The 26,370-nt window shown below is 45.0% G+C and overlaps 1 protein-coding gene across 2 annotated transcripts in view; it reads right to left on the bottom strand.

Moving 5' to 3' along the window:
• The window catches only part of LOC138567576 (zinc finger protein OZF-like), a 119,201-nt gene extending 99,437 nt beyond the window's left edge, over positions 1 to 19,764 (bottom strand). The window contains exon 1 of one of the 2 annotated variants that reach the window (XM_069645942.1): positions 18,737 to 19,764. Coding sequence is in view for 1 of the 2 variants with exons in the window: in XM_069645941.1 (XP_069502042.1) it covers positions 18,737 to 18,760 (24 nt within the window). In the remaining variant the exon portion in view is untranslated. The remainder of the gene's footprint in view (positions 1 to 18,736) is intronic. The other variant, XM_069645941.1, reaches the window with a different exon arrangement.
• Between the last annotated feature and the right edge of the window lie 6,606 nt (positions 19,765 to 26,370).

The following is a 26,370-nucleotide window of genomic DNA, read 5'->3' as shown; positions in this document are numbered from 1 at the left end:
GTAGTTCCGGGCAGTATCTCGGGCCAGTCTTCCTTTGTTGTCTTTGTCTTACTAGAACGACTGCCAACTGGGAGCGGATGTTGGTCCGCACATTCCTTCGCCTTTCTTTTCTGCATCCTTTTCTTGAATTTCTGCATCTTGCTATGGTGTGTAGTCCTCCATTTGTGGTAAGGGAGTGCGGTTTGTACTTAACATCAGCTCCAGGGACGTCCGTCCCCTGGCTTCATGTGGTGTGTTTCTGTAGCCCCTCAGCCTTTGACATATCGCCTCGGGAAGCGATGCTTGAACGGTGGCGGCCTTCTGTCGGGTTCTTTTGATGGTGGTCATGAAACTTTCAATCATGCCGTTGGTTTGTGGCCACAGTGGTGTAATCCTCTGGTGGCGGAAGCCCAGGTGGGCGGCAAATTTGTAGAAGTCTTGTCCTTGGAATGGCAGGCCATTGTCGATCTTCACAGTGTTGGGAATCCCCAAATCACTGAAGAGTTTGTCAACCAGTCCTACAACATGGTGAAATGAGGTGGATTGTACATGTTTTATTAGCGGGAATCTTGAGTATTCATCTATTATTATGAGGAGGTGTCCCCCTTCCTTGAGCGGGCCGTAGAAGTCCATGGCTATTCTTTGCCAGGGTCCATCCGGTAGTGATACCATTTGGACTGGACATGGTGGACTGTTCACCACTGTCTTTTTGCAGGGTATACAGTGGGTCAGTGTGTCCTCTACTATTGCATCCATGTATGGGAACCACACTTGGTTTCTCAATATTTCTTTGGTATTTGCGATCCCCCGGTGACCTTCATGGGCTATGGTCACTAGTGCTTTTCTCAAGCTTTTGGGTAATAGGCGGTTTTCTCAAAGCTGTATTCCTTGGTCAGTTGTGGCGAGTTCTTTAGCCATTCTGTGTAGCTCTTTCTTGTCCACCTCCTCGTTTGCAAACTGTTCTGTGTTGAGGTGTTTCCATTGGTTTGTGTTGGGGAGGCATATCGCCGCCTGTATCGTGAGGTCGGCTCCGCTTCTGCTGGCAAACATCTGAGTCGTGAGGGCAGGGGAGGGCATTGAGTGACAGGTATGAGATATACTCGTCTTTCCTTCTGGATGCCTGGACAGATAGTCTGCTGGTTTGTCCTCACCCCCTGGTTTATGAATGATTTGATAGTCGTACTCCTGGAGTCGGATGCCCCATTGTTCGATGTGCAGGGGCATTTTGGTTATGCTGAACAGAGAGCAGTGCCTGGTGGTCTGTGAGGAGGGTGTAACCTCTGCCAATAATGAAGTGATGAAACTTGCCCATACAGCTGCCAGGATTTCCACGTTCGGCTTGGGAGTATGCTTGTTCTCTGGGCGACAAGGCTCTGCTAGCGTATGCAACTATGTCGCGCTCGTGGTGTTTGTCAGGGCTCGTCTGGGCAAGTATGGCGCCGAGGACGACAGGGCTGGCGTCAACAGTGAGTTCCGTTTCACACTCTGGGTTAAGGTATGCAAGTTGTCGGTAAGTTCCTCCTTGATGATATTGAATGCTTCTTGACATTGTGGTTCCCATTCGAATGGGTAAATCTTTCTTGAGGAGTCTTCAGAGGGGGTCCATGAGGGTGACGTAGTTTGGCATGTAGTGGGCACAGTAACCGGCCATCCCTAGGAATGATAGCAGTTCTGCTACCCAAGTGGGGGATTGCTAAGCCAAAAATAATGCATATTTTGTCGGGGTCGTCAGTGATACCCTGGTCTGAGAAGATGTGTCCAAAGAAGCGCAGGCTTCATTTGTTGATGGCACACTTGGGGCCGTTAAGGGCGAGTCCGGATTTGTGGAGAATGTCACACTGCTTTCAGTGCGGTGTCTTGTTCTTGTGCGATTCCAGAAATTAATAGTGGAGGGAGTTGATCGGGGATATCAGCCTGTGAATTGGCTCTTGAAATATTTCCGCAGTGGAGGATATTACGAAGTTGAGCCACTTGTAGCGGAACAACCCTTTGTGTTTAGTGAATGTGTTGATTGGTCTGGAGGCGGATCAATCACCACCTGGTGGTACCCTTGGTTTAGGTCAAGTTTAGAGAAGCGGGTGGCCTGGTTGAGTTTCACTAGCATGTCCTTGATGTTCAGTCCCGGGTGTGTCTGCACATGTCCACACAGAGGCGCAGACGGCCATTTCCCTTTGGTACGACAACTAGAGGGCATACCCATGGTGTGGGGCCGTCTACTCTTTTGATGATACCATTGTTGAATAGGATTTGTAATTCTTGCGTTTCTTGGGCCTGTAGGTGGAATCCCAATCTGCGGGGGTGCTGAGGCAGCGGCTAAACTATGTGGAGGAAATATGACGGTGTCTTAACATGCCCACCCCTTTAAATAGTTTTGGGAACGTGGCTTGGAGTACTTGAATGTCCAGCTCTCTGCACGGTATGGAGCATATGACCTGGGCTCCTGGGGGTAATCCTTGTACGATGTCAGAGGAGTCGTACTGGATGTCGATCAATGCTAGGGCTCGGGCGGTCATGTAGCTAGGGAGGCATTGTCCTGTTGTTGGGTTGTGGATGACGTCCTCTGTGAAGCAAGTCGCATCAGAATTGGCCTTTGGATTGGAGCAGTTGGGCTGCTCCCCACTAGAATATGTGGGCCTGAAACGGGTATAGTGGGTAGGCAGTCGCTATGGTGTGATAGGTGCCCTCATTCATGACGTTGACCGTCGCTACGGTGTATACGATGAACAGGTTGCTTAGGTCTCCAATTTGTACTGCAACCTTTGGTGCTGTGCGGTCATCCGATGTCTCGCTGATGAGTCTGACATACTCTTTGTGGTATCTGTCATGTGTTTAGTATTGGTCCTCTGTTTGGTGAACTCTCATTTGGCGGGTGATTTATCGTAGGGTTCGTGGACGTAATACGGTGTTGGATATGCATTCAGCCCTCGATTATCCGCAGTCTAATTGCTACATCGTCATTGAAATTGGCAAAGTCACAGTAAGTGATCTTTTTTTTTTTAAGTCGGAGTATGAATTCTCCGATTGTTTCGTGGGGTAGCTGTGTACACTGATTGAATGTCTACCACTCATAGTCTCTGTTGGGGAGGATTATTAGTTTCCTGTTGATGGCAGAGATTAGGTGCCGATAGGCAAGAAAAGATCTTGTCTTCAAGATCCCTTTGATCTCTTTTTCTGCTAGATTGGCAAAAATGTTTGTTTTGTTGGGTGAGTGTTGATAGCCATCATAAAGTCCTCAAACTCCTCCATCCATTCTTCCCACCTCTGACCTTGGTCATGGTGTGGTTGCAGTGTAAATGGGTTTGGGTGCTGTTTGAAAGTTACCCTAGATGCAGGTCCTGCCCCGATGGTGACTTGGGCCTCTGCTCCCGCCCCGTAAGCCTCTGCTCCCACCCCGTAGGCTGCTTGTGCTCGTTCTGACATTTTTGCGAGTTTGGTTATCATGCTTGTGGTTTGGGTCTATTGAATCGTTTGGGCCGTTCTTTGTGACAGGTTGGTCGTAATTGAGGTCTTCTTGTTTTGTGGTTGTTTCTCTTTGTTTTTGCTTTTTCTGTGGTAATCTGTGTGTTCCTGGGTTGGTAGCCCCCTTTGTGGCACAGTTATGAGTTCATTGGTTTTCATAAGGGTTTATTCATCAAGACCATCGTGTTTTGAGATCACATCTCTCTTCATCAGGGGCTGTATTCAACAGCAATTCAAAAAAAAAATTAAATAAGGCACATTCAGTGGAATATTCCCAATCATCAAATAATTACAATCCGCTCATTTATCAGATTAACACTAGTAACAGAATGACCTTCATATCATGTAATCAGTGTCCGGAAATGTAATGAGTAAATTCCTGCCCTCTAGGCCTTTATAACATCCTGTCTAGTGTATCCACTTAGACCATGCGTTTTTATCATCCTTAGTCCTTAGTGGTAGCGGCATGATATCAGGAACTGTGGATGACAGGATGTTTAGGATTTCTGTTTATGTGGGACTCAGCAAATGGTGATGCAGTGCTACATGGTGTGGAATGCTGTTGGAGAAGTGTGGTGAGGGAGAAGGAAGATGATAACTTGGGTTTCATCTCAGAGTAAGAGGTCAAGTAAAAAGTGTAAAGGGATAGATTATATCCAAGATGGTGGGGGATATGGCGATTAGCTGAGAGCTAAACCTTCTGGTGGCAGTGACGCTTTAATTTTCTAAAGGTGAATGGTGATCTCACCCAGCATTTCCCTAGAAACATATCTTCCCCTTGCGTCGAGATCTGGGCGCCATTCAAGTCTGAAGATGAAGGGCAAGAAGAAGTAGTCATGAGCTACGTCCAGGAATTTCAAGTGAAGTATGGGCCGGCAATTACAAAGCCGACTCCAACCAGGGACAACTTGTTCTGGGATAGTTTAGCAGTGCCAGGAAAAGAATATACATCCTTGTGGGTGACAGACAGCTCCCACACCTGTGTTCATATATGTGGTCCTTGACCCCCTGTGACATAAGTCCAATGAAACAAAGATGACAGAGAAGAAAGTGGCCTTCCTAATTAACTATAGTGTTACAGGAGGTGTTATTGTGTTTCACTACTGTTGCCTTATTTAGGTTTAATGCTTTGCCGGAGGCTAAAAAACCTTTAACCTACTTAAAACCTGTGAGTGAAAACAGTTCTCAACCTTATTACTTTTAAGAGCATAAGACTCCATAACACCCACCTGACATGTGGGCATCAGCCAACTTTACCCAACTAGCATTAATATTCTTGAAAGGGGGAACTTTGGCTAAACAAAAAACGATCAGGAGGAAGACAACGGTAGGAAGGGTAGACAGCAGTGGCCCAGCCCAGATCTGGCTTATCTATACACCAGGGATCATGGGAATCGGACGTTGGCCAAGATCAAAAGCCCAGTGCGAATAGGCTCCAGGAAATTAGGGAGCGGACGTCAGAGCTTAACAAGGTTTGGAAGGGTGAAGCTATTGCAGCACCTCTGCTTTTTGAAGCAGACATTATTAATAAGGCGATTAATCCCACACATTGTTAGCAGCCCACTTGAGAGGCCAAAGGGCAGACCATACAGTTAAAATTAGAAATGATAGAGGGGTCTTACTAAACCAACCGCCAGAAATTGTACAAAGATTTGGCCAATATTACTCACACCTGTACTCATCGGAAGGGATGAGGGAGACTTTAACAGTACAAGAATACATCTTTAAAAAAAACACTTCTCAAACAAAAACACTTCTCAAACATTTGTGATAGAAGATAGGATGGCATCCTGGGTGCCCAGATAGAAGGCACTGATGAGTGCAATTGCTAAATTAAAATCATGGCTTGCACCAGGGCAGGACGGTTACACCTCAGCTTTTTATAGAGTGCACAGCACACTTGTCCCATTTTTAACCAAGCTTTTCAAGGAGATGGATATGGGAATAGCTCCAGATACCTTTGCACAAGCTAGGATAGTAGTGCTTCCAAAAGAAGGCAGGGACAAGGTAGATTGTGGGTCATATCAGTCAATTTCCCTGCTCAACGTTGATGCCAAGAGATTTGCCTGTGTACTTGTGTAAAGACTGGGACACATATTGCCTAAATTAATACACAATGATCAGGAGGCTGTATCAGGGGACGGCAAGGACCAGCCAATTCCCCCAAAAAAGTTAGATTTAATTGCGGCATTGGATGGAAGCGAGGTCGACCCGGTCTTGATTTTCATAGAGGATGAGAAAGCCTTTGACAGGGTAGAGAGGCCTTTCATGGAAACAGTCCTACAGGAAGTGGGAATTGGCTTTAGATGGCTTGCAGGAGCTATAGCACTGCATAGAGATGTTAGGGCCAAGGTTATTGTCAATGGGGTGGCATCTGCCAAATTCTCTCTGACCCGCGGTACCAGACAGGGGTGCCCGCTTTCCCCCCTGGTTTTCACATTGGTATTGGAGCCGCTGGCTAGGATTATCCATGGGGACGAGCGCATACAGGGACTGACGAGGCATCATAGGAAATACCCGTTTTCTTTGTTTGCAGATGACATAATGGTGTATATCACACACCCAGAAACATCAGTCACAGCGCTCATTGAAACTATGGGACTGTCTCAGGATTCAAAATAAACCTTAAGAAAACAGTCGCCTTACCTCTTTCAGATGACCTACAACAGATGGGCTGTCACTTTGCAAACCATGGCATATAATTGGAAACTTTGGGCATTAGGCATTTTAGGGTGCGTATCACAAGACATCTTATTGACCTATATGTAGCTAATTATCCACCACTGTGGGATAAAATTACGAGGGACATGCAGCGTTGGTCGAAGATTACACTATCCCGGGCAGCACGTTTTGCGACCATTAAAATGTACATCCTGCCTAGATTATCTCTTCCGATTAAGCTACCAACGTTGTGGGCAGGGAAAATAATGTGTATTGCCAACAGTACACTGATACTACCCAAGGAAAAGGGTGTCATGGGCTTTGGTAGATCACCTACCGGGAAAACAAAGACAATGGGTACAATTTGAAAATGTCCTCTTTGTGCAATTCACGTTGAGGATTGGCTATGGGTCCCACCCACTGGCTTCCTTCGAGCTGCACAGCTGGGGTCAGGAAGGTTGCGAGGCTAAGAATGCAGGCACCCTCCTGACTGCCGTGTGTGTCTATCAATAGTATCTGTGGCCAGCCTAGGGCAGGAGAAATAAAATCAGGCAAACAAAGTATTTAATTCTGTCCATGTGAAACATGTGATTCTTCCTTCACCCTGTGAGAGCATTTTAGATGTAAGGTAACTTACTTGCACAGTGGCATTTATTAGTATAAATTCATCCTTAGTGACAAAAAGACAGAATTTGGTGAACTATGAGTGTTATATTTGTGTTCATTTATTGGAATAAATGTGATGCACTTAATTTTAATGTGCATGTTAATGGCTCACTGACTGTTGGTACATTATAACTATGATGCTGTAGCTTTAATTTCAATGAGAACACATTTCATTAAGTGCGATTCTATGCTTTAATGTTCTATGCATGTTTTCATAAGTAAAAGCTCAGCTGTGGGATTATGTTATGTGAGGAATCTGAGGGCGTTCTCACTTCTTTCACCTATATATCCTCCTCCCAGATGGCCAGGGAAAGGTAGATATTCGAGGGAGGATCACCTGGGTGGAGGAGACTTGGGGAGTGGGGATGAGGCACTCATGGGTGAGACATGGTAGTCCCCATTTCCCTTTTCTAATGCGTCTAATATCCCCCAGGCCTTTGCAGGTTACTACCAGTCCCTTCCCTATATTTCACATAAATCATCTCCCAGTAAATACCAGTCAGGTAATGGGACGAGGAAGAGGTATCAAACACTGAAGAAATACTGTTGGTTTGATAAAGGGCGGTCTAGTCTTCCTAAAACCTTAATTGATGCTGGGAACTAAAGGAGGAGACCATGGCAAGAGGGGAACTTTGGTTTGCTCTTGGGAACACGGCATGGGATGCGGAGACCCGGAGAAGCTGCATCAGCAGAGGAGCGGGAATCGGAGAGAAGCCAGGTCGAGACTCGCAAGTGAGCTGGTGTAAGCAGATCCAGCATTGTGGAACACTGCAGAGACGTCGGGAGCAGAGAGACGCTCCCTGGGCGTTTTCAGCTGCAGGACCGCAAGGACAGTGCTTACTGGTGCCCCAGGGAAGGCAGCAGAGTGAAGCGAAGTCCTTTAAAAGGGAACCCGAGGCCGTGGAAAGGTGGTGCGAAGCCGCGTGTACCGAAGAAGGTTTTCCAGCGGCAGACCGAAGCTGACAGACATGCGACTGGAAACCGGCGAGTTTGCCAAGAAGGCAAGGGGATCCTGGGGCGTGACAATTGAATAAAAGAAGCTAAGAAAACTTGAAACAGTGGATGCAGGATTGTTAAAGAGGCAGAGAAGCATTGCCAAAAGTCAAGCTATTACTGAAAAGAATGAATGGCTGTAATGTACATTGTCAAGAGGCAAACAAGCATTGTCTAGACTCAAGCAAGACTCAAGCAAGCATTGCCAAGAGTCAAACAGATATAAACCTGGCAAAGGGTGCCAGAGGTTGTGGTCAAAAGAAGTGAAACAGTGGATATGGTTCCTAGCAGGAGAGTGTACTGGGAAGCCCATGTTGGTCTTTGCAAGCAAAAGCTACTAAAACAAGTGAATGGTGATAAAGCAGGCTATAATAAAGTATCGAGGCCATGTGAAATAAGAGTAAGACAAACTGTGGGACGATAAATATGAAGCAAATACAAGTAAGGTGTGTCGCGTGCAGGACCTGTAACGGGTGGACTGTGTGGTCTGACAACTGCGCCTAGACCGAGTACACCCACCAAAGGAAAGACCACTTTGTGATTGAACCAAGGGAAAGCATATGTGAACTGAAATTGAGGAACTGAACTTTATAAATTGGTTAAAGGTAACTAAACCCGAAGAGCTTTGAAGCTATTGTGGAATTGTGTTATTTTGGAACATTGAGAGATTTGAAAGGATTGTGTTATTTGAGAACATTGAAGGACTTGAAAGCTTGGGGATGGGAACCCCTCTTTGAGAACGTGAACTATTGGAACCTTGGGGAAGGGAAAACCCTTTTATTTGAACACTTCTCATTTGATACAGACATCCCTACACATTATATACAATTAGATGTGAGGGCAAGTATAGGTTCTGGACACAGACAGACATTTGCTTTGGACTTCCTGACACAGGCTATCCTTAGTTTTATTTAGGTTGGGAAATCAAGAAGGCCTTTTCCAACCCTCCTTTTCAGTTAATAAAATATCCTAAAATCCATTCAGTTGTCTCGGTCTACTTAATATTACTATTCAGGTTTCAATATCAATTCACTTGGCAAGTGAAATTAAAAGATTTTTTGTTGTGTTGATGTTAAAGGATATGTATACTGCGCACTGTCACCACCGGAGTGGTCCCCTGGCGCTCTGGCGGCCCTGAAAGGCAAGAGGGTAGGATAAGTTAGTAGGACTGAGCGGGAGAAAGAGCAGGAGAGCGGTGATGTGCTGTTGGCAGCTTCAGATCGGTTTACACCGTTCGCTGACTTTAGGTGTATTTTTGGGTTGGTAGCCTTCATGTGCTGCTCTACAAGACTATGGGCCTCATTACACGGTAGGGGGTAATCATGGCGGTAATAGCCCCATGGTTGCCGCCGGTATTTTACTGTGTCCGCCATGGTGGATGGCGGAATTACTGCCCCATTACAAGGTGTAAGGGGGCAGTAATTCCCCCATTCACCATGGCCCTTCCCCATTCCCATTTGAGCCCATTCCCATTTGAGCCCCCATAGGGCTCAATGGGAATGGGGAAGGAGCAAATAACTCCCCAAGTCTCCTCCACCCAGGTGATCCGCTATTAGCGGTACCGTTATTTGCACTGAAGTCCCTCAGCGGGTCCCTTCCTTAACGTGTGGTCTGACCACACGTTAAGGACGGGACCCACTGAGGGACCTCGTAGTATGGCGCTAAGGGATTACCGGCATCGGTGCCCTTACCGGTGCCGGTAATCCCTTAGAGCCATCCGTGTAATGAGGCCCTATGTGTGGTTCTTTTGTTGTTGCAGTGCAGTGAAGTGTGTGCGGTTGCTGCGCTTTAAAGGTATGGTTGTGTTTAGTTCTGGGTTTGAGAGGTGTATGCAGAGGGATGAGTTTTTATTAGTAGGGTTGGTTATAGACATTGCCATCTAGACAGGACACAATGATATCTAAAATTCCTTACAGATGTAACGCAAGCCAATATTCACATTCCTGTCTAGATGTGACGCAAGCTAATAATCACAACTCTGTGTATATGTGACACAAGCTGACATGAACATTTCTGTCTAGAGGTGGCCTAAGCTAATATTCACAATTCCATCTAGGTGTGACGCAAGCTAACATTCAAATTCCTGCAAGATGTGACGCAAGCTAATCACATTTCGGTTTGGACTACCTAGCGCAGTAAGAGTACAGTCCACCTCGATGTGAGATATTGCTAACAGTTCTCCTAGATGCGATACATGGCTAGGCAACACAGTTCACAACTCAGTGAGTATTAGGGGGAACAGTTGCTAAATAAAAATGGGTATATGCAGGCGACAAACTGTGGCTGACTAACACAGCTAGCATGATGCAAAGTGGGGTTACCTTACCAAACAAGGCTGGTTTCAGGAGGATTTCCCGCACAAGTGAAATAAATGCAGACTATGGCTGACAGGCATAGGTAGGCCAAGTGCCTGGGGGAGCAGGATAATTAGGTTATGCGAAAGGTGAGTAGTTAGAGTTATCCAGAATGGTTAACTAATGGCTTTAGGGCAAGATATGACCACCACATCATCACAGGCCACGTACATCAGACTAAAAGCCGCTGGTAACAAGAACGGCGTGGTAGCCCAAAGGGGTGATATGTGAGATATTGCCAATTGGCACAGTTAGAACACAGTTCACCTAGATGTGAGAGGTGGCTAAGCCACGCCATCCGCCAGGCTGTGGGAGGCTAACACAGTGTATCTGTATGAGAGCTGAAGGGTGGTAGTGAATTAAGTGAGATATGAGTAACATAATAGGTGGGGCAGTTAAGTGTGGTGCACTGATTGATGCGCCCCCTGTCCGCACCGCACTTACCTGGTCAGTCGCTGCTGGTTGACGGCTGCTGGCTTCTTGCTTGCTGACATGATCTGGAGCCACTTCTGCAGGAGCTGTCCTTTGTCTCAGGGTCGAAAAACATGAGGGAGAAGAAGCAGTACAGGAGGGGAGAAAGAGAACAGGGGCACAATAAATGCAAAGAAAAAAAACCATGAACGAAGGATGAAATAATGGGGGAAGAGGGCAGACACAAGAGAAGCAGGTCACTGCCACTTACCTGCAACTCCGAGATAGAAGTGGAGTGCAGGTGGGCCCGCAGGAAGCCATACCATCGCAGAATCTTTATTTACATATCTGTAAGATTCCCAGATATATAAAAATGTATGTATAGATAAAATAGGTGTTTTTATTACAGGAAAGCAAATGATAGTCTTTCCAAAACCCCTTCATATATTACAGAGGTGTCCTTGAACTTACGATCAGGGTCATCTTCAGCCATTCTTGTTTTTTAGCCAACATCACTGTTCATGATCAGAATTGTAGGCCAGTACTCAACGTGAAAAACAAAGTTACAAGTCATTACAAGCCAGGATGGGCTTGATCCTCAAAGAGGCAAGTTAGGAGATATGTAGCACGCAAACTAATCACAGAAACGTGAAAAGAGGGACATGTTGAATTAGAAAGGGCAATTACATGCCTCACTGCATTTGGGGGCTTGCAATATTTTATCTTTAGCATTCAGCCATAAACGTCCCCTTTCCTGAACATACACAAGGGCTTTTAAAAAAAGCTTGCAGCACAGTGCAAAGAAATGCAACTAATAACTCAGACTGGCGTTTAATGTGGCAGGGCACTATGGTATCAATAGCTCAGTGGGTTAAACACCGGCATCCGGTAGAATCCACCTTGGCAGACACAGGACTTTCCCCCTCAAAAGGCCAACAAAATGAATACCCTTGCTGACAGACTTGTGCTACACAGGTGGAGAGGTTGCCCTACAGTCGAAGATTTTGTAGAAAAACATGATCCTCTGGATTCACTCTATGCATATTTTTGTCTAGGTTGTGAAAGAGAATGTGACCAAGAATGTTGTCCGAGTCTTGGTCCTTTTGCACCAAACTTTGGCTTTAAATGACACCTAGCCCAGGATTCTATTGAAAAAGACATTAGGAAACTGGTAACACCGAACTACTGTGTAAAAGAACAGAAACGTTTTTGATCTAACCAAAAGCAATGTGTGGTCCTACACTTATATAATTCCAACCCCTATGCCAGCTGATGGTCTTCCACAGGATTGAACTCAAAGGACCTAGCAAGGTTTTTTTCCACTGCAGCTTTGGGCATTTTCTGGAATCTTCCAAGCTGCTTGATGATTTTCCAGATGGCTTTCATGTTAGAAGGGGGGCAAAAATCGGTAGTGATGTAGGTCATTGATGAGATCGGGAGGATGGGCTATGGGATTGGTACCAGAGCTATGACATTACTAGACTCGACCTGCCGCCTTTCACACCGTCAACCATCGCATCGTCCCCCAGTGTCTCCGTCATCTTGGAATCAATGATAAGATTAGTTTGCTTGATCAGGACTTCTCAGGTGACCACATCCAAAATGAGACTTGTCTCACTTTGGGTCATAAGAATGTGAGAAGGTATGGAGCTCTTCCCTCTCCTGGATGGATGCTCACCAGCTGAAATGTAGTCAATCTGAAACCATATTATCGATTTGTGTAACATTAAGCAATATCTGTGAATCTCATTTTTGGACAGAGGCCGTATTAATGAGGTTATTCACTGCAGGTTTGCTGAGATCACAAGTCTAAAAAGACATATTTTCAAGTTCGCCCCATATGGCACTAATAAACACCCCCGTTTCATCGCCCCTGGACTGCTGATTTGTGGCCGATCTTGGCCTAGTATAGTACACCATACAGGGTCATAAGATCCAGAATGCGTCCATCCGCTTGGTAGTTAAGACTTCCTTTTCAGATATTTCTCCCCCACTCTGCACGAGCTATACTGGCTCGCTGGGGTCACTTTTACCATCTCCAGAAAGAGGCGTTCTTCATTAGAACCTTGTTTTCTTATCAAGAAATGTGTGTCCCATCACCCGTCCCTCTACTTCCACTTAGCAACTCATATTGAACTGTGTATTCCCATTACTCACCAAGCAAAATTGCTAAACTCTGGAATAAACATTTAGCACAGCTTCACACTCTGCCTGACCCTTTTCACTTACTCAAATTGGTGAAACCTCATTTCTGCCTCAGCTATCGGAGTCTGCAACCCTGTTGCTTTTGATGAATGTTTTAGCACCAGGGTCCCACTGTTAGGGTTTAAGTGGCACTTTGAACATTGCGCCTTAAAATGTATTTCAATGCCACTTACTCTACACTAATGCAAGCCACAACTCATCTCCAACCTCCTACCCCAACACCACTATACCTCAACACACAACCCTAACATGCAAACAACTTAGGCCAACATTTTAAGACACATCACCCTGCACACAAATATCCTGAAACACAAACCCAAAATGGATGCACCAAAAGAACACTATAATCTTTAACGCTTTTCTATTTCAGACACTACCAACAACCACTTGCATTACCAAACTTGCCACATTTACTTCTGCCGCCAGACAGCTCACAAAAGAACATACACATGATATACAGCCTGCTTCCAACAGATCTAAACACATCAACATTGCGCGGCAGAGCAATCTTGTCCTGCTCACTCTACTCCTACTAACCTGTATCCTTCCCAGCCATTTTCTCTTGCAGATCTCGCAGTGCCATCAAAATGGCAGAAATGTTGATATAAAGACTGAATAATGCAACATAGCATAACATGACAAGATCCAATGAAGTGCAAATGCCACAGAGACATACATTATTTGTATATTTATAACGCGCACACCATCAGGCCCGGGGGCACCAGGGCGCAATTTGTACAAGGTTGCAAGAAAAAAAAACATACAGGCAAGGAGATTACATTACAAAATTAAACAATACCAACATAATAACAATTTTACTAATTACATAAATTGCATAGGTTACAGTGCAACTAGGATTAACAGAGGATGTATCCTAAGGTGAACTAAAATGGTTAGCATAGGTAGCAGGCCGGAAATGGTGTCAGGGGATAAGCGGGCAGAGTAAGTAGGACTGAGATGTCGGGCATTGCAGTAGTGAGCAAGGTTTCCATGAACAGATGCAGACAATTTGCAATAGCCAGATCTCTGTATCACTCCTTTAAAACTTAGTGGTCTACTTTTACTCTATTTTCTGTCAGACTAGCAAAATATGGGTAATACTCTTATTTGCATTTTGCGGCCTTCGAAAATTCATGTTCCTAGCTGGTCTACTCTCTCATGGGTCAAATGGTTGTCACTGCTTTAATCCTGGAAATGCTTACTGTCTGACCCATTTTCTTAAAAAATCTGACGGCATCAATAGACAGGTGATCGGAGCACGTGTCTTTCCAAGACTTGACCATAGTAATTGCAGATATGTCGGTTTTAGCAAAAATCTTCTGCATCTAACCAACCGATTCCAAACAAAGCAGTCAGGTACATTCTGATCATCGAACCACAAGATTTCGTAAATTTGGGGGGGTGGATCCTACAGCCATGCACCAACAAACTAAAGGATAATTTTCAAGTCAATGTGCATCATCCAAAGGAGCCTATTAAAAAGCAGCTCATCCTCTTGAACTCAACCATCGAAATACATCATGAGAAGAAACCTGAAATTTTCAAAGAGCAGCAACTTGCTCCTTCTGCTTTTCAAAAGAGTTTGGCATGTGGGAAGATCTTTTGCAGTGGTTGGAACTAAAGTTTGGGACGCACTCCCCAAAGAAAATGGTGCGAAGCCCAGTCATGTAAAATACTAAGAGAATGTGAAAAGATGGCTTTTCAGTCATGGCAGTCATGGCACACACCTACACAACATGCACCTGTGAATTCAACCTCTCGGTGATCGTTTTATTGTCTGTTGGCCCTTTGATCATTTTGGTCTCATGCTTCTGGTTTGCTGGGCATGTTTTCTACTTTTTGACCTAGGGTTTGTGTCTCGTAATGCCCAGTCTAATGCACACATTCTAAACTAAGTACTCTCTTCACTTTAGAGTCCATAAATATTTTCGGATAACCGCAGATGTACTGTGAATGGTTAAGAATATTTTACCACATCCCTTTTCTTTTAAGCTTGCATTCCTACCATTTTCCCTTATGGTGTGTTGAATGCAATTTGGTGCTCTACAAAAGTAGAAAATTACATACATCATAAATCACTGCTAAAATGCAGCAACACAACCAGAACACCTCTGCAAGAAGACATTTCAGCAGATTTGGACTCAGAATCCAAATAAAAATGCTCTCATAAGACTGTTGATCACAAAGGGTTACTGGATGAAGGCAGACCTCTTGCTTTGACCCTCAGACAGCATTTGGCGTGGAAAACATGCCACACTAGCATGGACCTCCCTGGCTAGTGATTGGCTACTGGGTGCTTGTGATTAGGCCAGGTCAATGAAACAGCAGCACCTATTCAGGAATTGCAGTTTCTAGCAGACCATAAGCTGACGGCCCGTGCACGAGCAGGCAATGGCTGTGTAGATTTGATCTTTATCAAGACCTCAGGTATGAATGGCCTCCATGGAGGGATATGAAGGTGTGGCACAGGCAGGATGGAGGAGGTGTAACGTAGGTTACCAACGCTTGGAAGCCAGGCCACCCGCACTTTCGTCTGACTCAGCAGCCGCGGGTCAGCACCAGAAGCGCTGCGCAGAGGCTGCATTCTCTGCCATTCGTAGAGCTGTGCAAGCCTTGGTGTTTTTCCGCTGGGATACCTCCTTGGAATTGGCCTTTTACAACGGAGATGCCTCCACTGCGAGGACTATACTGAGACCAGCCCTTGCGGCACATGCATCCCTAGCACTGTACCTGTGAAATTTATTTACTCATAGCATAGACGCCACCTCACGCAGAACCCCGTCCTGATGAAGGCCGTGTTTAAAGATGAGGCACACCTAGCCCTCCGATAAACGGCTGAAACACCTGGTGTAGACGCACCACTCCCTTAACTTACAGCAGATCCATGCTGTTTTACACAAGCCAAATGATTTTTGTGTTCTGTACAATTGTTCCATATGTTTTTTTAATCTGTCTTTGAATATGCACATGACATTATGTGAACCTCTCGTATTTTTGGGTTCTTGTTTACACACACACTGTGTTGGAGTTCATTCCAAAAATGTTTTGGTATAGTGTGTGTTAAATATACTATGTCTTTCTATTGTTTCTGTGTAAGCAAACTCTGTTTTTTGACGTCTTGATATATATAAAAAAAAAAAAAAAAAAATAAAGAGATTGAACTCCATAATACAGTAGTGAAGAGTTATTTCTTCCTTGTATATGCTGAGGTCTACAAAACTTTTCCTTGGGAGTATATGTGTATGAGCATAGCGTCTTCTGGACCTATTCATTTATATATTTGTCAAGGTACATTTTGGTAATAGAGATGAAATATCATCCCCTATAAATATAGTTTGAGGTGCCCATCAATAGTTTGTTTGCTACCTATTTTGGTTAATTTGTTCATAAATTACCTTGAAGGCTGTCTGCTCCCGGTAAATCCAGGGGTTTCAATCTTATAAGGTAACCTACACATGTACTATGATTCCATTATAACGTCCCACAATGAGATTGGTCTTAGCTTGTGCTGAGTAGTGTATTAAGTAGAGGTTAAAAATCAATCCAAGTTAGTATACAGTGATGATCCCGAGAAGGTGACACCGCCTCCCAAAACAAATGGTACGACTTTGTTTCATCGTCATTCGTTTTTTCTGCGGGTGTGGTGTTCTTCCGAAAGCACTTTGTAAAAAATGTCATCAACATTTTTGGTGGGGGGGGGGTTCAGGAACATTTAAAAATAGGCGGGGTGGCTTGGGGGCAGCACCCCCTCCCCCCTAAGAATAAAAGTAGATTACTTTTTTTCGGCCAACTGCTTTGTAAAAACACCAGTCGTAAAAATGACTGTCGATGATGACATAGAAACTAAATAGGGAGGTAAATGGCCATACACCCGTTAATCGCCCACACCCCATTTTGATTATTTGGGGATATAGATTTGCAAATTTGGTGGGTTGGCGAAATACACAGAGAAAGTGATGATGAAAATGTCTCAGTATACTGGGTTCCTACTGTGATCCGGTGAACAATGGGACCGTTTTTCTATTTGTGAATAATGTTTTTAAAAGCCTAGATAGGGTGCGCTCGGGCTTAAGGGGATCTATGTGAATACATAGAATCCATGACTGCGAATGTGAAAACATTGCATTGTTTACAATGATTTAATTGAAAATAAATGCAGGGGAGACTGCCGCAGCTCCCTCCACATCCCCCTACTTTAATGAATACCCCAAGCCCCCCCATCTATATTTGAAACCGTCTAAAGGTATGTGTGAAGGGAGGTCCAGAGGCTGGGAGAAATTAGGGTGAAGAAAGAAGAACAAAAGGTAGCACAGGGAGGATGGGGATATGAGAAGGTTGAGGAGGGTTTGAGATTGCAGAGGAGAACATGGTGAAGAGTGCAAAATAGGCTTATCCAGGTATAGAAGGTGTCCATGTAAAGATCTGTAGACTAGAATCTGTGTTTCTCCTCCGCATGCCATCTCTCTCCTAGATTATCTTCCTATGCTGGTAGTTTTCACATACAGTTGTCACTGCAGTACCCACCCAATAGCCAAAATTAAAATGTTGGTGATGTCAGTGGGGTGAAAATGTGGACTATGGGCTGGAGGCTAAACTAGTAAAAAATCAGTTGACTCCATTTTTAATATCTGGAGTTTAGTGGCCAACAATGTGGAATTGTAAGTCAATAGCAACCTCCTGCAAAAGTCAATCATCTTTCCAAATATGAAAATTATGAGCTGGACTTGCGCGACTCGTGCCCAATGGCATTCAGCTCCAACATTGGCCCTCATTAGGAGTGAGCCGGTCCAGACAAAAGTGCCAGTTAAACAACGTTTATCGGAACCTTTTCCAGACGGGCTCACTCCCGTGTCTGCCAGTAGGGGTTGAGAGACTACAGCAGGCCTGACCTGCCGGCAGTTCGGGCTCCTACTGGCAGAAAAATCACTATGGGACGCCATGGGAATGGGAACTTACCTTACCTCCGCAGCCCCCGCCCATAATATCCTGGCATTACCTGGGTATCACAAGGCAGAAACGGTAAACCGAGGTTGCCGGTAGGCCACCAGTACTACCGGCGGCCTACCGGAAATATCATAATGAGGGCCAATGTGTCTATTTGCTACACCCCTAAGAAACAAATACTCTTTAGCACCGAACTTGTACAGTAGGTCCATGGACGCCAAACCACCAGCCTAGGGGGCTGCTTTTCTTTGGACTGAAAACTCACCAACGCTCAAGGGCCGGTTTCTTGGCCAATAGCACATCAAAGCTCTCTTGCTCTCCTCCCGCTCAATCCGACTAACAGGCCCCACCACCCTCTTGGTAAATCCACCAGTTTTTGTGTCAGTAAGGCGGCTGCTTTCTGTTGGAGGTTCGCCATCCTTACCACCGAAACTTCTAGTACGACGGTGCATTGATGTGGCAGTAACAGAATTAACCCCTCTTTCCTGCCACTTTTTACCATACTCCTAATGAGGACCAACTTCTCTGAAAAGTCAGCATAGCGTTGTTGGGAAGGAGTCGCTCACATACCATGCAGGGCTTGACATGCCACTGTCCCCACTCCTGCCACCGGTCTTCCCGAGGCACTGGTTTAACATGTTAGTGCTGATTTTTTCCCCACCCTTACAAGCCATTAAGAAGTGAGTCTGGTGAATGACATAACTTCAGGGTACAGATCGGCCTGCCTCCCTTTCAGTGGCCCACCTCATATCTGATGAGAACATGAGTTCTGCCTACAGGCCTTCGAAAGGCTCGTCTGCCACCTACTGCATCAGTCCCAGCAGGCCTCTTAAAGGCGATGAATGAGGTGACACTGCAGCGCAGCTGTATTTGTAGAGTCAATTCTGCCACGACTGTAAGGCTACTTTCAACCCGTGTAACCTTTTCTGGGAGGAGTTACCAGCTGACTGCGTGCCTGCCCCCCCCCATCACCGAAGAAACACAGACCTAACGTGAGACTGGGCCCTGCCCTCCATTATTCCAGGAGCACCCCCAGGGCCAGTTTAAGGGTTACATTCTCTTACCTGCTTTGAGCCTCCGTTAGACATATTCTTGTCTTTCGAGTACGAAGGCACGAAGAATCCCCTTAGTTTACCAATTGAACTGTCCACTTAAAACGTCAGCGGCATGCTCCCGCGTCTACATGTGCATGTTAACCCGACGCCAAAGGAAAGCAAGCCGAACACCAGGCGCCGATGAATCTGTGCCAGCGTTCTTCCTGTATGAAAGTCACCGAGGTCTCATTTCTCCGCATTCATGTTGCTTTTAATGGTTGATGGGCGGAGTAGAGGGGTATGTCCATTGTATGAAGGACGGCGCTTGAAGGGGTGGAGTGAGAGCATGCTGGGGGAGGGAGGGATTTATTTATGAATGTCAAGTCATGGAGAGAAAATGGTAACCACAGATGCTTGCCAGCGACTATTTATTCAGAAATGCCAGCGCGAAACGTTTCATGTCCGCCAGGCGAATGTTTCCTAGTATATTGCAAGATATTATATCAACGCTAGCATTTTTATTTGCAATATGAAAATAAAATGGGAATAAATATAGGTTAACAAAATAATCATAATTCTGGACGCTCTACGAGGCAATTTTGTTTGGGGCATGCGCCAAATACATGTTTAATTTCAAAATGATGTAACGTGAGATTGTTTCGGGTGCATCCGATTAAAAGCAGCTGTTCATCCATGCTGTTCAATCTAGCATACAGCCCGTGTTTCGATGACGTATTTCCATGGATGGATGGGGGAGGGTACCAAAACAGAAAAGAGTGATACGTAATTTACACAAAGGCTGTCTCTTTAACATAAGTAGTCATCCCAAGCTTTTACCCTCAGCATTTCAGTCCATTTAAAATGCTACGTGTAGTTGATTTTAATGTCTTTTTGAGACGAAGGAGTGTTGTAGGAATTTCACCCGCATTTGTGAAATGTTGCTGCATTGTTATTGCTAGGCAACCAAAGAGACTCCTCCCCCCTCCTACTCCCCACGACGAGGTTTGTCTAGGAAAGGCTGCTGATGAAGGATCTTGTGAGGGGGAAGGATTCCGTGGCAATCCTAGGAGGAAACATATGTCGCCAGCAGGGCGAAGGATTTCTGCTTCACTTCCGTCCCAGTTCACATACTCTCCTCCTCTTTCCACGGCCTTCCGGTTGAGTTAAACACGCACTATATGCCACTGGTGGGCTGGTGTTGCAGTGAGCAGCAGCCCTTTTGATTAGGGCTGCATTGTTCACAGTATAGTGTGCCATCTTTGCATGTTTTTCCGAGTAGATGATCCAATTTAAACAAGCAGTGGAAAAGCCAATAATTCTGGCTTTGTAAATTCAGAGGTTAAGATTTTTTAAAGCACCAACTGAGCATGAAAGGTTTACTCTGCATCTGAAAAGCCAGCCCTGTTTGCTTTGCCAATGCCTGTTATAATACCTTTGCACCTGTCAGCGCGGACACCCTCCTTTTGTGGTCACGAAAATAATATAACATCTTCGTGGATACCTAATGGGGTGAGGAAAGGCCACATGAATACAGGGGGAGGGATCTCAAGTTTACCAAATATGTCCTTTGAAGAAATTGACAAATTTCGAGCAAACGCACTCCCAGTCTGAGAGAGAAGGAGAAGAAGCAGCACAGGCTAGTAGCCCAAAATACAAAACCACCAGCACTACAGGAGTAAAAAAAAAATAATAATAATCCAAATGAAAGAGAATAAGGCTGGGTTGGAGAAAACCCTCAAAACACAAGGATGCAAACCTAACTACAAAACAAGCGTAATTAGTAGTCAACATGTCCAGCTGGGTTTCGAGTACAAAAGAGATTAATAAGTGTTTACATTTCATACCCACATATAGCCGTAACAAATGTGAGGTTAAGGTTAATGTAAAGAATCCTACGGATCCCTCACTGAAACCCTGCCTAAATTCTCCTCCCAGTTGGCCAGATGCTTCCTGATCGCAACCCTGGGGGTGGTGTACTGCGGGAGGATCACCTGGGTGGAGACAGGGCCCAGGGTGGGGAGGAGATTCCTTGGGATGAGATGCAGTATTTTTCCTCTGACGGGGATAGTCTTACCACTATGCCACAAGAGGTTATGGCTTATTGTCATTTTAATGTCTCTCAACCTCTTATTAAATCTAGGGTGGTAAACCCTAAAGTCATAGTACCAAAGCATATTATACCAAAAGAAATAATATTTTGTTATCCCTAAAATCAAATGCCCTCCTAATTGCCAAGGGTACACTAAAAAGAATGGCATAAATGTTGCCTTCTCTACACCATCTTCCTATAATAAAGGTAAAACCTACAGCCCCTCTTTTAAAAGTACTACAGGAATTAAAGCTACCCTTAAAAACACACTCGAAGTAGAAAAACCTGACTTTGAGAAAGTACACTACATGTCCCAGAATCACATAGGGGCTGAGACAAAGAAGATGGCTGAAGAGGCATGTAGATGTAGAAGACAGGCAATTAGGCCTAACAGCCTTTGCAAGGGTCAGGCAATTGACATTAATGGTTTGCACCTGAAACCAATTGCCCCACCTTTGAGGCATAAAAGGCTGAAGCAGGAGAGGGAAGAGAGAAGGAGCAGGAAGGCTGGCATTAGTAGCATAATTAAAAGCTGGCAGTTCATGAGGAAGTGTGATCCCCAAAAGGGCCCCCGGGACGTGGAGACAGCAGATTTCACCTGCAAGTTCTGAGAGGTTCCTGTGTTCACAAACCCTGCCTTGCCGTGGCTGCACTGAGAAAGATGTGCTGAGAGTGAAGGATTTCCCAAGTGCGCGTAGTGGCTGTAATTGCAGAGCCGTTACCGTGCTGAGGCCTGTAGCCGAAAGCAAGCTGAGGGACAGAGGAGTGAAGGAGACTCCCAGTTAGCATGGCCGGATCTGAAACACCCCTGCTGCAGAAGAGTGTGGGTCTCAAGTGTACCCAAAGACGTATTAGAAGTGGAAGAAGTCAGTGAGTTAAAGAAACCCGCAACCGCAGTGTTTCTGGAGCCAGTGAGTGAAACATGGTGTTCAGGTTCACTCCAAAAACCTTGCCGGTAACTGTTACCAGCTCTAAAGTGGCTTGTGTAAGAGTAGAAGCAAATATAAACTGTTTGTCATTGTGAAAAGTATTGATAACAATGGAAATGTATCAAGTGCACTTCTAGTAAAATTTGAGTGCTTGCATAAGAAGAAAAGCATCTAATTTTCCATTGTTATGATATGATATGATATGGCATTTATAACGTGCCTATATACAAGTGTTTCAAGGCGCGACAAGGCAAGAGAGGGGAACAGAGGGTAGACAGAGACAGCGATTTTACTAGGCCAGGTGACATTGAGATTGCGCAAGTGCAGAGGAGGTGGGAAGGGGAAAAGTGCGGGGAGGGGAAGTGCAGTACATAGTATAAACAGTAAATAAATAAAAAATATAAATAAGAACAATAAATAAGAAGTGTGGCCAGCTGGTGGCAGGTGCCAAGGTAAGTGCAGACATCAGGTGTCGAGTGCTGGTAGGGGGCTGTAGGGATACAGAAACTGCCCTAGAGTGCAAGGGTTGGCAGGGGGGCAGTGCAGGTGTGCAACTGGCGGGGAGGGGACCTGGGCCCGAGAACAGAGGGTAACCATGTGACCGGTGCAGTTTCAGTTTCAGCCAGGAGTTCAGCAGGGGAGAGGAGGAGAGAAAGCAGAAGCAAAGAGGAAGGTCTTGAGGCGCTTCCGGAACTGGAGATGGTTCTCCTCAATTTTTAGAGAGGCATGGAGGCTGTTCCAGAGGGAGTCCCCAGCCGAAGAAAGAGATCTACCACAAACTCGTTGCTTGGAGAAGCGGCTGACCCTGAGGGAGTTGGAAGCGGATGAGCGAAGAGCTCGAGAAGCAAGATATTTAGGAAGAGAGAGTTGAAGGTATTAAGGCCCCAGGCCCCAGAAGGCCTTGTAGACAATGCAGAGGGTTTTTAACTTAATCCTTGCCGCCACCCGGAGGCAGTGCAGAGATGTCAGCCCTGGAGAGATGCGATCCCTGGGCTTGAGGCCAAGGACAAGTATTGCAGTCCTGTTTTGGATGAGTTGCAGAGAGTGGAGAGTAGAGGCAGGCAGATTTAGAAAGAGGCTGCAGTAGTCCAGCCTAGAGCGAACCAGAGCTCTGGAGACAGTGAGCATCTGGGGGAAGGAGAGGAAAGGAAGAATACCTCTGAGAAGGTGCAGCTGGTAGTGTGACTTCTTAGAGACGTCAGAGATGTGAGCAGAGAAGAAGAGTGTGGAGTTGAAGATGACCCCGAGGTTTTTAGCCTCACAGATGGGAGCAGGAAGAGGGCCAAGAGAAGCCGGCCAGAGAGTGACAGGAAAGGAGGGTGTGGGTGTTCCGATGAGGAGGATCTCAGTCTTACTGTCATTAAGGCAGAGGTCATTGGCGGCACACCACTCCTGGATATCAGACAGACAGTCAGAGATGAGAGAAGGAGAAGAGGTGGCTGAAGGGAGCCTGAAAATGAGCCGAGTGTCATCCGCATAGCACTGAAAGTTGTGGCAGAGAGCGGCAATGCAGTGGGCAAGAAGTGCCAGGTATTGGTTGAACAGCCAGGGGGAGAGGTTAGACCCCTGGGGAACACCACAGGTATAGATAGAGATAGAGGAGAGGAAGGACCCAAGTTGTACCTGGGAGGGTCGATCAGAGAGGAAAGAAGTCAGCCAAGCCAGGGCCTGATCAGTGATACCCAGGTTATCACGGAGACGGTTGAGCAGGATGGCATGGTTGACCTTGTCAAAGGCAGAAGAGGGATCAAGTAAGATGAGGACACGGGGTGTAGGAATCAAGGTTGGCGAGCAGGTCTTCACAGATGTTAGGAAAGCAGTTTCCGTGCTTCTGGCAGCTCTGAAGCCAGACTGATGGTCATGAAGACAACCAACAGATTCAGTGTGAAGATTAAGCTGGGAGATGGCCAGCTTTTCCAAGAGTTTGCCCAGGAAAGGGGTGAGGAGATTGGGCGATAGTTAGCCGGGCAGGAAGAGTCGGCAGAGGGTTTCTTAAGAAGAGGGTGCCCAAGGGAGTGCTTCAGGCGGGAAGGGAAGACTCCAGTGACGAAGGAGTGGTTGCAGAAGTCGGCCAGAGCAGGACCCAGGGTGGCAATGTGGTCCTTGATGGTTTTGGAGGAACATGGGTGAACCTGTTTTGATGAGACTTTCATAGATCGGACTTGTCTAGAAACCTCGTCTGGGGAGAACAGGGGAAACAGAAAAAAGTGTCTAAATCTAAAGACACTCCCGTCCCCTGCACACCATTAAAGCTGATACACAATCAGTAAAATATAATTAGAATTTTTACTTCAAAAGAAGATGGATAGATGTTCAACAAAGACAAATCTCACAATATGATAACCAGAACACTTCTGGTTGGCATTAAAGTTTGTAAACATCCAAACACTCAATTAAGGCCATCATGAGAAAAAATAATCTTAAAAACAACAAAACCGAAACATTATTAGAATAAAGCAAAAATAACCAAGAACAATATTCTTGCGATGTACTGGGGAGCTCTACGTGTTTCGGGGAACACCCCCTTCTTCAGGAGCAGAAATAATCTGAAATTGTATACATTAAGAAAATCATCAATATAAGCCACTCAATTTCATATTTGCATTGTATATACAGCTTGAGAAATCCAGAACAAGAAATATTCAGAATATAATTGTAAAATAAATAATACAATGAACTAAGCAGTCCACATTTGTATAGTCATAATGATTTGGTAAAAATCAAAAACAATTGCATCCATGACCATCAACCATCCCATAGGTGTGACTCTAAGAAAGAAAATAATATAACCTCAAACGGGTACTATAGTATCCAAGTGTACCAAAAGGAATAATTACCTGTTCAACAAACTGACATGGGACCAAGAAAGGAAAAATTCACAACAGCGGTAGTTCAGAAGATCTGATAGGAAGAAAGGTCCAATTGCAGCTAGGATACATACTGGCTAATTCCCAAAATATGGTTAATGCCCTGTAAAGGGAAAGTGGGGATGTATGAATGAATGGAATTGAATAGTTAACATAAGGGTCGACGGATTGAAAGACACCTAAGAATAAGTTAAATGACCTGCTTACCAATAAATGGGGCCTCAGTCCCACAGACCATTGGAGTATTGATGTAGATGTGGGGTCCGACTGGGACCAGCTGGTAGATGGTAACCCAATTCCTAATGATGTCCACTTTCACTTGTAGTGGTACCCAAGGAATGCCAAAAGTCGAATGAATCAGGACAAGTAAGCCACTTCATGTAACCGGAAACAATGGAAAAGGGAGAATCCTAAAGTCAATCTATTCATACAGCATTGGAACTTAAATGAAAATCAAGCAGTATAAGCAAACGGTCTAAATTAAACAGCATCAAATCAAGACGGATGAGTCACTATATGTTGCTAGACCCGGAAAAAAGCAAAAAGTAACGAAGGAGAAATAACAAAGAAAAATAGTGAAAAGAGTCATGTAGTGTAGCAACTAAAATAAAGATCGAGCAGTATTTAAGAATAGTCCAGATTAAACCCGCGACACAGAAAAATGTGAATGAAATCTACTAAGATTAGCTGCCAAAGTAAAGAACCACAGAGAAAACACATTCATCTATAAAACTCACTGCAATGTGAAAAGAGGCCTCTCACGAACGTAGCGGCTCGAACTGGCTAGGTGTTGAATGGCAGCTGACGCACTGTTTATACCATGGCAGCGGTCATGTGTGAAATACACGTGATCCCAAAAGTTGGCAACGTAACGTGTTGGAAAAGAAATGCCGTCACAATGTGGCCGGCACTATTTATACTTGATAGACCCAAATGTAAACAACGCGACGTTTTAGAGAGAAACTGTCGTCACCATGTAGTCGGCACTGTTTAAACTCAATTACCGATCGTGAAATACAAACATGTGATATAGCACATTGGCAACCTGATGAGTTAGAGGGGGACTAGTGTCTCCAAGTAGCTAGTTTAATAGCCAACAAAGGCATATAAATCATGAGTGAATACATTCAAACCAATTAATGGACTGAAATATATATGTAGAAAAACAAGACAGATATATACAACGAAGTGATGGAAAGTAACACTGACCACGGAATACACAAACATTCACCGTGGACAAGTGACAACAAACACTCACAAATGGGGCAATATAATTTCCAACAACATGAATTTCCCAACCACATAAATGCAAATAAGGACAGTAAGAAACCAAATTACGTCAAATTACTGCCCATTAAGTGACTGATACTCACTATAAATAAAAAAGACAGATAGACCACGGAGTACTTCAGCCCATAACTGGTCGAAATGTGGAACGAGCAGTCTATGTCAGTGAAAAAAATAAAATGAAAAACTGAATGCACTGAACAATTTAGGAAAAATGTAATGAACTGAATCTAGGAGTCGAACCAGTAAGGTGAGAATGGCCAATACAGCAAGATACGGTCAAGCAATTACAAAGTAACCAAAAGGGTTCAAATTCAAACAAAGCAATTAAGAGAGAATTCTTCATTGAGACCCTTAGGTGAAATGGTCTCGAGGGTATCAATCCAAAACATCTCCCTTTGAGCGAGGGTCCTCATATAGTCACCTCCCCTGGTTGGGCGTCTGACAACCTCCAAAATGGTGAACCTGACCTGAGCTATGGTTTGACGCGCC

This window comes from Ambystoma mexicanum, chromosome 2p (genome assembly GCF_040938575.1).
Source record: "Ambystoma mexicanum isolate Mex_15411 chromosome 2p, UKY_AmexF1_1, whole genome shotgun sequence".
Lineage (NCBI taxonomy): Eukaryota > Metazoa > Chordata > Amphibia > Caudata > Ambystomatidae > Ambystoma > Ambystoma mexicanum.
Note: the sequence above shows the minus strand (reverse complement) of the source record. Positions and strands in the feature narration are given on the sequence as shown.